General features: G+C 36.2%; 2 protein-coding genes across 4 annotated transcripts in view; one reads left to right on the top strand and one right to left on the bottom strand.

The window, feature by feature from the left end:
• The window catches only part of LOC111437239 (CCR4-NOT transcription complex subunit 10-like), an 8,763-nt gene extending 2,713 nt beyond the window's left edge, over positions 1 to 6,050 (top strand). For all 3 annotated transcript variants that reach the window (XM_023075124.1, XM_023075126.1, XM_023075136.1), the window contains 4 exons: positions 2,894 to 3,067; positions 3,143 to 3,229; positions 3,295 to 3,366; positions 3,819 to 6,050. In XM_023075124.1, coding sequence (XP_022930892.1) covers positions 2,894 to 3,067; positions 3,143 to 3,229; positions 3,295 to 3,366; positions 3,819 to 5,765 — 2,280 coding nt within the window. In that variant the 3' untranslated portion in view covers positions 5,766 to 6,050. The remainder of the gene's footprint in view (positions 1 to 2,893; positions 3,068 to 3,142; positions 3,230 to 3,294; positions 3,367 to 3,818) is intronic.
• Positions 6,051 to 8,304: 2,254 nt separating this feature from the next.
• Positions 8,305 to 9,421, bottom strand: LOC111441146 (36.4 kDa proline-rich protein-like). Its single transcript, XM_023078087.1, has 2 exons — positions 8,705 to 9,421; positions 8,305 to 8,490 (listed from the first exon to the last, which is right to left on the bottom strand). The coding sequence occupies exon 1, from the start codon at positions 9,339 to 9,341 to the stop codon at positions 8,721 to 8,723; it is 621 nt and encodes a 206-aa protein (XP_022933855.1). The 5' UTR covers positions 9,342 to 9,421; the 3' UTR covers positions 8,305 to 8,490; positions 8,705 to 8,720.
• Positions 9,422 to 12,893: the final 3,472 nt, after the last annotated feature.

Genomic DNA, 12,893 nt, shown 5'->3' with positions numbered 1-12,893 from the left:
AAAAAAAAAAAAAAAAAAAAGAAAAAGAAAAAAAGAAAAAAAGAAAAGAAACAGCCTAATTGGACACCCAAGCCTAAGTTGAGAGGTCAAAAGAAAAAAAAAAGCCTCCAATCTAAATTAATGAGAAAGCACCATGTATTACAAAAAGAATGGTGTAAGGCACTCCATGTAGAGAAAATAAACTGTACATTTTCATGAAAAAAAAAAAAATAATTTGAGGAATTCTTATGTGAGAACAATCTGCTACTCCTTTCTTTCAATAAAGCCCAAAAGCGAGATCTTCAGGCATTAGTCCACAAAATATTGGATTTCTCCTTAAACCATCTGCCGGAAAGCAACTCTTAAAGGCCATCAACTATGTTTTTGGGGGTTGCCTAGCCAGATTGAAAGTATTTAGGATGAAGCACTGCCCCCTTATATGCAAACCAACAATGGAGGAAAGGGAGGTTACTAGATTCGGAATTCTAGCTGCAAAGGAAGCAAATAATGGGAGAGAGAGTCAATTTTGGATGTCTTCTTTGCACCCTATCTAAGGCATCCAAGCTGCTATGTGCTAGAGACCAAATGAATTTTTTTTCCTTTTTTTGGTCTATTCCCGACCCAAATTAGCTTGAATCTGATGGAGTTAAGCAGTGCTTCCAAAAAGTAAATTAGAAGCTGATTTACTGGAGAACAGCCCCTAAGCCTATGGAGTCCAGAAAATTTGATTGTCTTCTTCATTTGGCCTTTTAAATTCTTCGATTGTTCGGCCTCTTTCCTTCTAGGATTCTTCGAAGAGAGTTAGCGACTTCTAGACTTGACATGTAGAAGAAGTGGATAGGATTATCATGATTGTATGCTGGCATGACAGCTTTGTGTTCACTAGTAGGATGCATGTATTGAAGTCCTTAATTTCTAAGGTTTTGTGATAAGTGCCGGATTTTGTGGCATACTAGTTTCACGGTTGTCCTTTGGAGCCTTGTTTCTCTTTGGGCATTATCTGCCCAAGATTTTTGTAATTACCCACTAATTCGGATTACTTTGGATTGGAACCCCTTATTGCCAAAAGACAAGTATTTCTTGAGTGCTTATCCTTTCCTTTTCCATTTTAATGAATAAAAAAGAAAAATCCTTCCCTATGCTATATGAATCATTGTGAGTAAGAACTATTTTGTGAAATTAGAACTTTATTACGCTTAGTTTATCCCCTTTGTGTTTGGGGTTGATAGATTGTGACCCTTTATTGTACTAAATATGGCAACCTGGATTATTTTTGGTCTTCTCTTCGCTTGCATTTCACTTCTCCCATTAATCTCTTTTCTTTTCTTTTCTTTGATTTGTTTCACATCAATTAGTATAAGGAAATTGGTAATCACTCCACAACTTGCAAACCCCTAGTGCATACGTAATTGTTTTCTGGGGTATTCTTCCTTGATAATATAGAGTATATGTGTTATCGGTGACTATATTCTAGAAATGCTAAAATGGATAACCTAGGGTCTGGGGATGATATTTTTTCTGCATTTAGATGTTGGTGACAACAGCATCCTTATTTCTTCACTTACAATTTTGCCCCAAAGGAGGTCCCACTGGCTTTAATCATCTTATTATTTGTTGATAACCTCTTTATTACTCTCTCTTAAAATCCCTGACTATAACTAGGTAGACTATGAGATTCTTTCTGGGTGATTTGTAAAGAAAGCTTGTAAGTATAATGGTTTGTGATTCCCCTTCTCATGGAGTAATTTCAATTTTTTTTTTTTTTTTTTGAAGGAATAGGGGGAACCTTGAGGGTGAAAGGTCTTGTTGTGATTTTTCTTGTTTTGATTTGTAATTGTTGGAGTTCTTTCTTGCAATTACTATCGGTGGCTTATCTTTTTTAATGAACCGGCACTTAGCAAAAAGAGGAAAAAGGAAAAGAAAAAGAAGAACAAGCCTCCTCTTTTGGCAATATCAAGGGAACATTACAATTACGCAAATATTTGGACAAAGTACACCATTTGGAAGCAAAACAAGTAATTGAATCCAAACCTCATCCGAACTAAAGGAGGAAACCTGAAAATCTCTGTGGTTGCTTTCCAACTTAAGCTTCAAACAAAAACTATGACCACATTTATCCATAGGACTTTAGCTTTGCCTTTGAAAATGTGACCATACAGAAGTTACACTAAAGCCAGCTTGCCAATAAATGGAAAACATCAGGAAGTGTGGATTGATTTAAACAGGAATCTCCAGCATTTAGTTTGAAGGTGACAATGAAGAAAAATGATTTTGGTCCTCCGAAGTGCCCCCTATTACAAATCCAGTATCAAGTGGGGTGGAATGAATAAAATTTGTTTTGCAGCTTTGCAAGCATTCAGATACTTCGAGGAACTGTCCATAAGAACTTTACCTTCTTTGGAACTTTTGCTTTTCAGATGACCCTTATTTCATGCATTTGAAGAGTGCGATTGCATACTTTTTCTACAATTGAGATTACATTCTTCATAGAGAGACTTGAGCTGAATTTTCCACTGCTTTCAACGGTCCATGTTTTAGAATCTGGCAAGTTATTTGGGTGAGGTTTTTGCAAGCAAAAGAATGAGGAAGTTCCATTAGTTGACTTCAGCTTCAATTTCTTCTGTAGAAAAGATCCCACGTCATACTTCTTTGACATGGGTAACTTTTGAGAGTTTGCCACCCTATGAAGCCTAGGAAAGATTAAAAAAAAAAAAAAAACTCATTAGTCGACAATTTTTTTTTGATACTATAATCACTTCATTGTATAGTTCTTTGACTGACACTTTGAATAGGGAGAATGCCATAATACTCTCCCCACTCCCATTCACCTTTTTAGTATCTTTGGCCATTGCGTGAGGATATACATTTACTCATCTTTCTGCAAATTCTTTTGTATGTGGATGTGCTTGTTCAGAAGAAGAGTGAGAACCTAGCAATTTCATCTGGAGAACAAACAGATGCTCTTAACCCTGAAAATAAGAATACTTTGGGTAAAGGAAGTAATTTATCGGCTCACCAAACTGCTGCAAATAATGCCGATGTCATGTACATGGAAGAGTTTGATGCCTCCATTGCTACCTTAAATATTGTAAGTTCAATGTATCTTCTGGAAAAAAAAAATTCAATTATTGAGACGTGACAATTTTAAAATGTCTGATTACAGGCTATTGTATGGTTCAATCTTCATGAGTATGCAAAGGCGTTAGCAGTTCTTGAACCTTTATATCAAAATATTGAACCCATATATGAGGTACTGGAGTTTATTGATTATATTGGTGGTGGGAATCGTCTTTTAATTGCTCTATTAATATGCAGACCACAGCTCTTCGTATTTGCTTTTTGCTGCTGGATGTTGGATTAGCCTCCCGTGATGCATCATTGTCTGCAGTAAGTGGCTGTATTAGATTTTTGTTTATCGCTTGCAGACTTTAAATTTTAGTAGTCTTGTAGTTGCTGATTTTTATATGTTGCTAATACTTGTTAACTTGTCTCATTATGTACAAGAGTTACATGTTTTCAACTTTGTCCGCTTTATCATTTCCTGTAATTAAATCTTAATTTTTTTACGAAACTTGCACTAAAAGTTATGAGCATCAGTTGTTTTATCCTTCTGCCCGGACAGATGTACTACCTTCATTTCCGTGTAAGGTTAGATTATAGTCCTCTACAATAGCCTTCCTATTCATGTTAGAAAATGTCATGTGCTCTTTATATTTTCTGGAATTTGTACCATCTGTTCTTGGCATGTGTTCTTACTCTGTTGTCTTTAATGGAACTGTTATCTGCCATCAAATGCGTGACGATATATTCAAAACGGTTTTCTCATGTATTTTTGTCAGGATGTTCTACTTTATCTGGAAAAAGCTTTTGGGGTTACCAATGCGATCCAGAGTGAAACTGGAAGTACAGGGGCACAACAATCCACAAATGTGGTTGCAAAATCTTCATCTGTTCCTAGCAATGCTTCTGCCTCCGAACCTTCTAATACAGATATAGCTGTCAATTCCTTGGAGAGTCCTCTATCAAGAACTTTGTCAGAGGAGACATTTGAGTATGAGTCCATGTTATCAACGTTGGATATTGGTGGACAGAATTTACCAGCACAGGCTGGTTTTTCATCCTCAAATGTTCTTTTAAGGACACCAGTTTATCGGTCTCTATCTACTGTTGATCTCAAGCTTAAACTGCAACTGTATAAGGTTCGCTTTCTTCTTCTCACTAGAAATTTAAAGCAAGCAAAGCGCGAAGCAAAGCATGCCATGAACATTGCTCGTGGGATAGATTCATCCATGGCTCTTCTCTTGAAGGCTGAACTTGAATATGCCCGTGGCAACCATCGTAAGGCCATGAAGCTACTACTGGCATCAGGTAATCGGACGGACATGGGGATTTCAAGTATGTTAAACAACAACCTTGGCTGCATATATAATCAACTGGGGAAGTATCATACATCTACTGTAGTCTTTTCCAAAGCTGTATCTAGTAGTTCGGCTCTTTGGAAGGATAAAAAACCAAAGACTGTTTCACAAGACAACTCTCTTCTTATCGTGTATAATTGTGGTGTTCAGTACTTGGCTTGTGGAAAACCACTTCTTGCTGCCCGATGCTTCCAAAAAGCCGGTTTGATTTTCTATAATCGCTCTCTGTTGTGGCTCCGACTTGCTGAATGCTGCTTAATGGCTTTAGAGATGGGGCTGCTAAAGGACAACCTTGCTGAATCCGATAGATCGGATCTCAAGGTTCATGTTGTTGGAAAGGGAAGATGGAGACAGCTTGTATTGGAGGATGGAATTTCGAAAAATGGATGTGCATTTTCCTCTGGAAAAGAAGCTGGGCATTTCAGCAGCGAAGGACAACCTAAGCTGTCAATTTCTTTTGCACGGCAATGTCTCTCTAATGCTCTGTACTTGTTAAACCATTCAAAGACGAGCTTTTCGAATTCTGTCGTGGCCTCTAATTCTTCCTTGGAGGAAAAAGATTCAAGTGAAGTGGCGCCGTCAAGGAGAAATTATAAGAACTTACACTGTATTGATTCCAAAGCTTCCCTGGTAACTTCAGGCTCTAATCAGATAAGTTCAAATGGTGATGCGAAAGAACAGAAAGGTGCTTCATCAATTCAGGAACTTGTGCAAAACTCCCTCTCCTACTATGATGAGATTACTCGGAGAGAAAACCTGTTGATTAAGCAAGCACTTCTTGCTAACCTGGCTTATGTGGAGTTGAAACTGGGAAACCCATTGAGAGCCCTAACACTTGGAAGGTCTATCTTGGAGCTTCCAGAATGTTCTAAAGTTTATACATTCTTAGGCCACGTTTATGCTGCAGAGGCCCTTTGCTTGCTAAATAGACCAAAAGAAGCTGCCCAGCATTTACTATACTATTTATCTGAAGGAACTAATTTCAAATTGCCATTCAGTCAAGAGGACTGCGAGGTATGGCGAGTAGATGGGACTGCTGATCTTGAAGGGGCAAATGGAGGATCCACAACCGCTAATAGTTCATCTCAGGATGACCCTCACGGTATGAAGTTCCTCAGACCAGAGGAAGCACGGGCAGTCCTCTTTGCAAATTTTGCCACAGTTTCGGCTTTACAAGGGGAATTTAAACAGGCCCAAGAGTTTGTATCAGAAGCATTATCGATTATACCAAACAGTCCAGAAGCCAATATGACTGCAGTTTATGTCGATCTCGCTCTCGGTAAGTCTCAAGAAGCTATTGCCAAATTAAAACAGTGTAGTTGTGTAAGGTTCCTCCCCAGTGGATTGACAATGGAAAGATCTTCGTGATTGTTGTAACTGGTGGCTTTGTATTAATGTCCTGCCCTCATGTTAGTGCTAGTCAATGGGCTAGTCGGCTAGATAGTAATCTTTAGGAGGAACATATGATATATAGCTCACTTCAGAGAATAAAATTGATGTTCAATTTTTTCTTTTCTTTTTAATTTTCATCCCTAGGGTTCATTAGCAGTTGTGTATCTGTTTTTTTGGTTAGCGGAGATGCTATCCTATTGTTACCTTGAACGTTGATAGAGTTTTCTTGAGAAAGAAATTGGAAAGATGTATTTTTCTCTCTCTTGCCTTTATAAGTTTCCAGAGCCAAGGTTCCCTATCTTGTTATTCTTGATGAATTATGTCTTTGACAATTTACAAAGGACAGTCAATCTCTTTTATGTATTCATGAATGTGAGATTATAGTTTCGCAGTGTATCGAGCGGGAGAGCGGGAGAGATAGTAGTGTAAGGTAGGTGATGGAGAGTGTGACAATTCAAGTCTTTCTAGTCCACTCTAGCAGATATTGTTTTCTTTAGATTTTTTTTAAAACTTCTTTGGACTTTCTCTTTCGAAATTTTCCTCAAGATTTTTAAAACGAGTCTGCTAGAGAGATGTTTCCACACATTTATAAAAAGTGTTTCGTTCTCCTCCCCAACCAATGTGGGATCTCACAATCTACCCCCTTTGTGGCCTAGTGTCCTCGTTGACATTCATTCCCTTCTCCAATTGATATGGGACCTCCGCAATCCACTCTCATTCGGGGCCCAGCGTTCTTGTTAGCACACTGCCTCTTATTCACGCCCTTAGAGTTCAGCCTCCTCGCTGGCACATCGCCTAGTGTACCACCTCGTGTTTACTCCCTTCGGACTCAGTCTCCATCGCCCGATGTCTAGCTTTGATATCATTTATGACAACTTAAGTCCACATTTTGTAGATATTATTTATTTATTTTTTTTTAAGTTTTCCTTTCCAGTTTTCCGTTAAAATTTTTAAAATACGTCTACTAAATAGATATTTCCACGCTTTTAAAATGAATGCTTTAGAGACGGACAACACACATGGGGTTAGTCGGTCATGTGCTCTCTCATCTTACAACTTTTTTTTTGTGTGTAATAAACTAACTGACAAAACTCCTCCCATGTGGTTCATCCCTCATTGGTTTCTCCTAACTCCCATCCTTCCTTATCCCTAATACTTTCCTTCTTCCTCCATTTTCATTTTTTTTCTTTTTATTCCTTGCTACCCTCCACTCCACTCCACTCCACTTCACCACACCATTATTCATAACTCCGTGTCTCTACCAAAATTGTGATAAATAGCTTCCAACTCTTCACTTCTATGCTCATTCTATATTTACTACACATCCTTCATTTTTTTATTTATAAATTTCATACTTCCTTTAAAGTATTTGGTTGACCATTTATGAAATTAATTTTGGATTTAAACTATATTTTGATTATCTAATTATTTGTTTTCTTTAATGCTGAAATTGTGCTCTTCCGGCTAAAAAGGATGTTGTTTTGGTCATTTTTAGGGGGAAAAATAACTACCACACACAGTAAAACAATTTTAATGTTTATAAGAATTTGGTCAAACAAAAAAGATAAAAGGCTGTCAAATCAAAGGGACCAATAATATATCTTATAATAGTATCCTTATCTATGTCTTCTTTTGGAATGCAGAAGATGAGACTTCCTACCAAATAATAGTAATAATAAATCTTCTAATAATTTTAATGTTAAATTATAAAATTTGCATAAAATAGTTAGAATTTAGTAACGTTTCATAAAACTTAAATATTAAAATTTTATCAAACCATAGAACTATTTATGAAATTTCAATTCTTAAAACCATAGAAATTAAAATTTAAACATTTTTCTAAAAAATTAAACGTATAAATACAATTTCCGCCTATAATTTTTTTTTTTAATCTACTTCTTATATCTATATTTTCAACCACTAATCCAAAATTTGAAAACTTGAAAAAAAAAAAAGTTAGTAAATATTTATTTTATCTTTAAAATTTGCCTAAAAATTTATTTATTTTTTTTCTTTAAAGAAAATGAAACTCAATGGAAAGGAATCTAACATTCAAAAGTAAAATAAAATAAAAAAAAAAGAATAAATAAATAATTTGTAGTGGAAGAAAATGTTGTTCAATAACTCAAAACTTATTAAGATACACAAAGACAAACGGATTTAAAGGAGGGAGGGTCCTTCAATACTTTCACGTCTCGGTCAGTACGTTTTGGCATAGCCTCAGTGTCTTCCATAAGCAAACTGAAATTACCAAAAACCCCTTTCCTTTTCTCTCTTATTCTCTCTACACAGCAACGAAACCAAAGCTGAAAAAATGGTCTAAAATGGAAATTAAGTTAATTGAAGTAAATGCAGAAACGCCACCGTTTTCCCGACAGCCCCTCCCTTCCATCCTTTTAATTTAACACATTATTTATTAATGTCCTCAGATTTTATTAGGTCGAACATAAATTCTTTATTTAATAAATATTTTTATTTAAATTTAATAAGAAAGAGAGAGAGAGAGAGAGAGACATAACACAACATAACAACAATTATCACAATTTAAAATTAAATTGTTTACAACATCGGCAATGCCATTACAGAAAATTAAAATTAAATCCAAAAATAAAAATAAAAATAAAAATAAAAATAAAAAAGAGACAAAGATTTGACTAGACATCCTCTCATGTCGACTCCATTTGGATACCATCAATCAGACCTGAAAAATAAAAAATAATAAAATAATAAAAAATAACATATTGATTAATCAAGATAATAAGTCTCTCAACAAAATTAATTAGATTTTAATATAGTTTAAAGCATGTTTTAAACATATAAATAGTAAATTATTGATTTAACCTAAGTTTTTGAATGAATCACGTGGGGGTAGAGACGAGAAAAATATATATTAAGAGGGGAAGATATGATTTAACCTGGTTTTTTGTTGTTCTAAAGGGAGCAAGTGTAGCCAGGGGGAGGGGTCTTCCCACAGCTGATGAGGAGCTGAAGGGCAATGGGAACATAGATGTTAAGGCTAAGAGCCTTAATTTTAAGGGTAGTGCAAAGGCAAACCGCGGCTTCCACCTCAGCCAGCCCTGAGAGTACCGGGCAGCATTCATTCACTGCAGGGTCTCCTAGCCCAATGTGCACCAGCCCGCCTAGAAGATCCACACATGCGCCCAATTTCAGAGTGTCAATTGGGCAGGTCTCTTTCCCCGAGGGGGGGCAGGGCTTCGACGCCGGAGATGGCTTTGTGAGAACTGGAGGGACGGTGACTGGAGGAAGGGTAACGGGAGGGAGGGGTGGGAGGTCGACAGGCGGTTTGACGATGGGGGGGAGGGAAATTGGCGGTTTTACGACGGGAGGGAGGTCGATGGGCGGTTTGACGATGGGTGGGAGGGTGATGGGTGGAAGGCCAATGGGGCCTCCTTTAGGGGACTTGGAACCGGAGCCGGGCTTGCCCTTTTTGGGTGGCGGGTTGCCGCAGGCGCCGCAGCCGAAAATGGGAGTGGCGGTGGAGAGGAAAAGCATGCAAACTAGGAAGAGGGAATAAATTTTTGAGGACTCCATTTTTTCTTTTTTTTTTTTCTTTTTTTTGGTTTATAATTTTAAAAAATTTTTTGGGGTGCGAGTTAAAATGAGTGGGAAGGAAGGGTGGGGTTATATAGGAATAGTAAGGAAAAGAAGAAAACAAAAGAGCTCTAAAAACAAATCACGTGAACATGGGGCTATGCCAACCATGATCTAAAGGACATCTTCCTAGTTGGCATTGGCTCTTTGCAATTTCATTACCTATCCACTTTTATCCATTTCTAAATTCTATTCGATTCTCATAAATCGAAAATAAAATATCTACGGATTGTATTGTANTGTCTGTTTTTTTTTTTTTTTTTTTTTTTTTTTTTTTTTTTTTTTTTTTTTTTTTTTAATCAAGGAAATGAATCTTTTTTTATCTAAGAATCAACAACTAAACCAAAGGTTGATTCTTCGGAATCATTTCTTTCTTTAAATGAAATCTCTTTTGTTTGTGATAATATCTCAGATTCATTATTATGGATTATTCCTATAAAGGTTTCTTACATCTCTCCCTCATGGCCCGAATAATAATCAAAATTCCAAAATTAGGGTCAGTAATTTTCAACTAATTGAAAAAAACAATCAGAGTTTTTCTCCCACATGGATTGAAGAAACAAACCAAACATTTCCGTGTGAAAACCTCTCATTAACAGACATATTTTAAAAAAAATTATGAGGCTGATGGCGACACGTATTAGACCAAAATGGACAATATTTGCTAGCAATAGACTTGACCCGTTAAAAATGATATTAAAGCTAGTGTGCCAACGAGGGTGTGGGGCCCTCCAAGGGAGATGGATAGTGAGATCGTTGAATTTCTTATAAGGGTGTGAAAATTTCTCTCTAATAGACACTTTTTAAAACCATGAGACTGATGACGATACGTAATGGACTATAACGATTACAAGTGATATCAAAGCCAAGTTTAGAGCGGTGTGCTAGCGAAGACATTGGACCACGAAGGGGGGGGGAGATTTTAAGTCCAGAGAAAAACAACACAATTCCTTATAAGTTTAGAAACCACTCCCTACTATGAAGCTAAAGATAATACTTAACGGGTCAAAACAGACAACATCAGTTAGCGCTCAGATTAGACTATTACGTGTCTATAAGTTACTTCAACGTTGTAGCACGCACCCGAACATTATCTTGATCTATTTTCTCTACTCCTTCCGATTTTATCTTCTTAGCAGAGATTGATATAACAAATGTCATCAAAACAGTAGAACATGGGATCCTAATTCATTTCAATTATGAGAATAGAAACCCTCTATCCCTGCAATGATTAAGCAATGGGGTCCTCGATAATACAAATCTATGAACACCGCACATTTCAATAATAAAAATATGAGAAAAAAAAAAAACAAAACAAAAACAAAAACAAAATGATACTGAAAGTTGAACAATTGAGAGCGAATAATAAATAGAGTGTGGATTTTTGCGAAATAATTAAAAAGGTAGCAATGAATGTGAACCAGCTCATTCATGCCGATTCCTTCATAATTTTGCATGGGAATTTCTGAAGAACAATAATTGTTGAGCTCCATGCTTAAACCGCTGATTCCAACATAATTTGTGATCCAAATCGTTTTTCACCGCGTTTCTTGTAGTTTGCTATAGATGTAGGTAGGCAGGTAGCTAGCGTTTGTTGTGTCAATCTGTTTGCCCGTTTGCCTTATTGGAACACGAAAACAAAGAAGCGAGAGGGATTTGAGAGATAGCATACAGCTAGCAGGCATGTGGGGGTGCCCATGCATGGTAGCTACAACAACAGGTCACACCACAAAGATGTATATTACAACAACCAATGTCTCCACATATCTATAATATCCTTCATTTTTTACCTCAAATCCCGACGTCTTTTAACGCTTCGTCTCGATAGAAATGTCATTTTTATTTTTGTTAACTTTCTACATGGATGAAGAAGATTCCAATCAGTTGAATTATGTTCAATTTGATAGTTTCAATTTGTAACAGTCTAAATCCATTCGGGATGAATTGTGAGATCCCACATTGGTTGAGGAGGGGAAAGAAGCATTCCTTATCAGGGTATGAAAATCTCTCTCCATTAGATGCGTTTTAAAATCGTGAAGAAATCCCTTGAAGTAAAGCTCAAAGAAGACAATATTTGCTAGTGGTAGGTTTGAGCTGTTATACAATTGGATGTTTATAGTTTAATCAAATCTCATGAATTATTGGACCATTATTGTACTGAGTAATAGATATATCACGTTTTGAAATAATAATTGATTGTATTAGAGGATAGACGAATCAAATTGAAACTTTTGAAATAATAAATTCCAAATTGAAGGGCTCTATGGTGATGCATTATTTTCATTTCTAAACGGAGCAAAAAAAGAGTTGCATAAAGGGAGGGAGAGGGAGAATGTAACAACCCAAACCCATCGATAGCAAATATTGTTTACTTTGGCCAGTTACGTATAGCCATCAGCCTTATAATTTTAACATGCGTCGATTAGACAAAGATTTATCCACTGTTATAAGTAATGCTTGTATTTGTACGAAAATTTGAATTAACGTGAGCGTACAGTGGAAAGTGTTCGTGTGAAGGAGGAGAGGAGAGAGAGAGAGAGAGGCATGTGGGTGGATGGTGAAGGAAAGGTGTGTGAGCCATGGGTGGGATGAGGTTAAAAGAGATCAAGCTGTATGGTTTTTTGTAACCTTGTGAGATCCGTGATTTTGCTGTCCTCATCATTCATGTGATTGCTTCTTTCTTTCTTTTCTCTCCAATATCTTCTCCTTCCCATTTTATCTTATTTTTTCTTAAATTTATTGATTTAATTTTAAAATATAATATCTTAACCAACTCTAAAATTATTATATCGAATACCAAATGATTTGAGTTATTATTATATCGAATAAATATACTAGATTGATAAATTTAATTTTTTATTCTATAATAATATTATACTTACTGTTTTATAAACATTTCGAAAACATATTTCGAGTAAAAAAAATTATTAAATGGTAGGATGAAAAATGGAGTGACTAAAAAATATTATATTTGGATAAAAATAGATATTTTAAACGTTTATTGAAAAAAAAAAAGTGAAGATTAATATGGAAAAAGAAATGAAATTGACGTAGTTTTTAAGAATTTAAGCCGTCTATAATTAGAAGCATCTCAATTTACTTTTAAAGAAAGGCAATAATGTAAGGGAACTTTTTGATATATATATATAATATATAATATATGGAGGGAGATATTGATGCTTCAAGAGGTTGGTAATTAATAAAAATTGGCTATATTGGCTAATTATTCAGAAAAATGAGACGACACAAAATCAGAGCTGTTTCCTGACTTTGCATGGGAAGGGGATGGCAGAGCTATTAATGGGTTTTTGTTGTGTGCGGTGTCGCGTAGAGTAACATTTCTTCTTTCCTACTGATGGCTGTGGATGCAGGACGGAGATCTACGATCGAGTGGCTCTTCTTCGTTTGATTAACGCCCACTTGGGTGAAAGTACATCAGTTGATTTCTACCACACATTCCGTGGACCCCACCATGTCCCCCCCCCCCCCCCC

The sequence above is a fragment of the Cucurbita moschata genome, unplaced genomic scaffold (assembly GCF_002738365.1).
Source record: "Cucurbita moschata cultivar Rifu unplaced genomic scaffold, Cmos_1.0 Cmo_Scf00003, whole genome shotgun sequence".
Lineage (NCBI taxonomy): Eukaryota > Viridiplantae > Streptophyta > Magnoliopsida > Cucurbitales > Cucurbitaceae > Cucurbita > Cucurbita moschata.
This window is presented reverse-complemented; position numbering and strand designations above follow the sequence as displayed.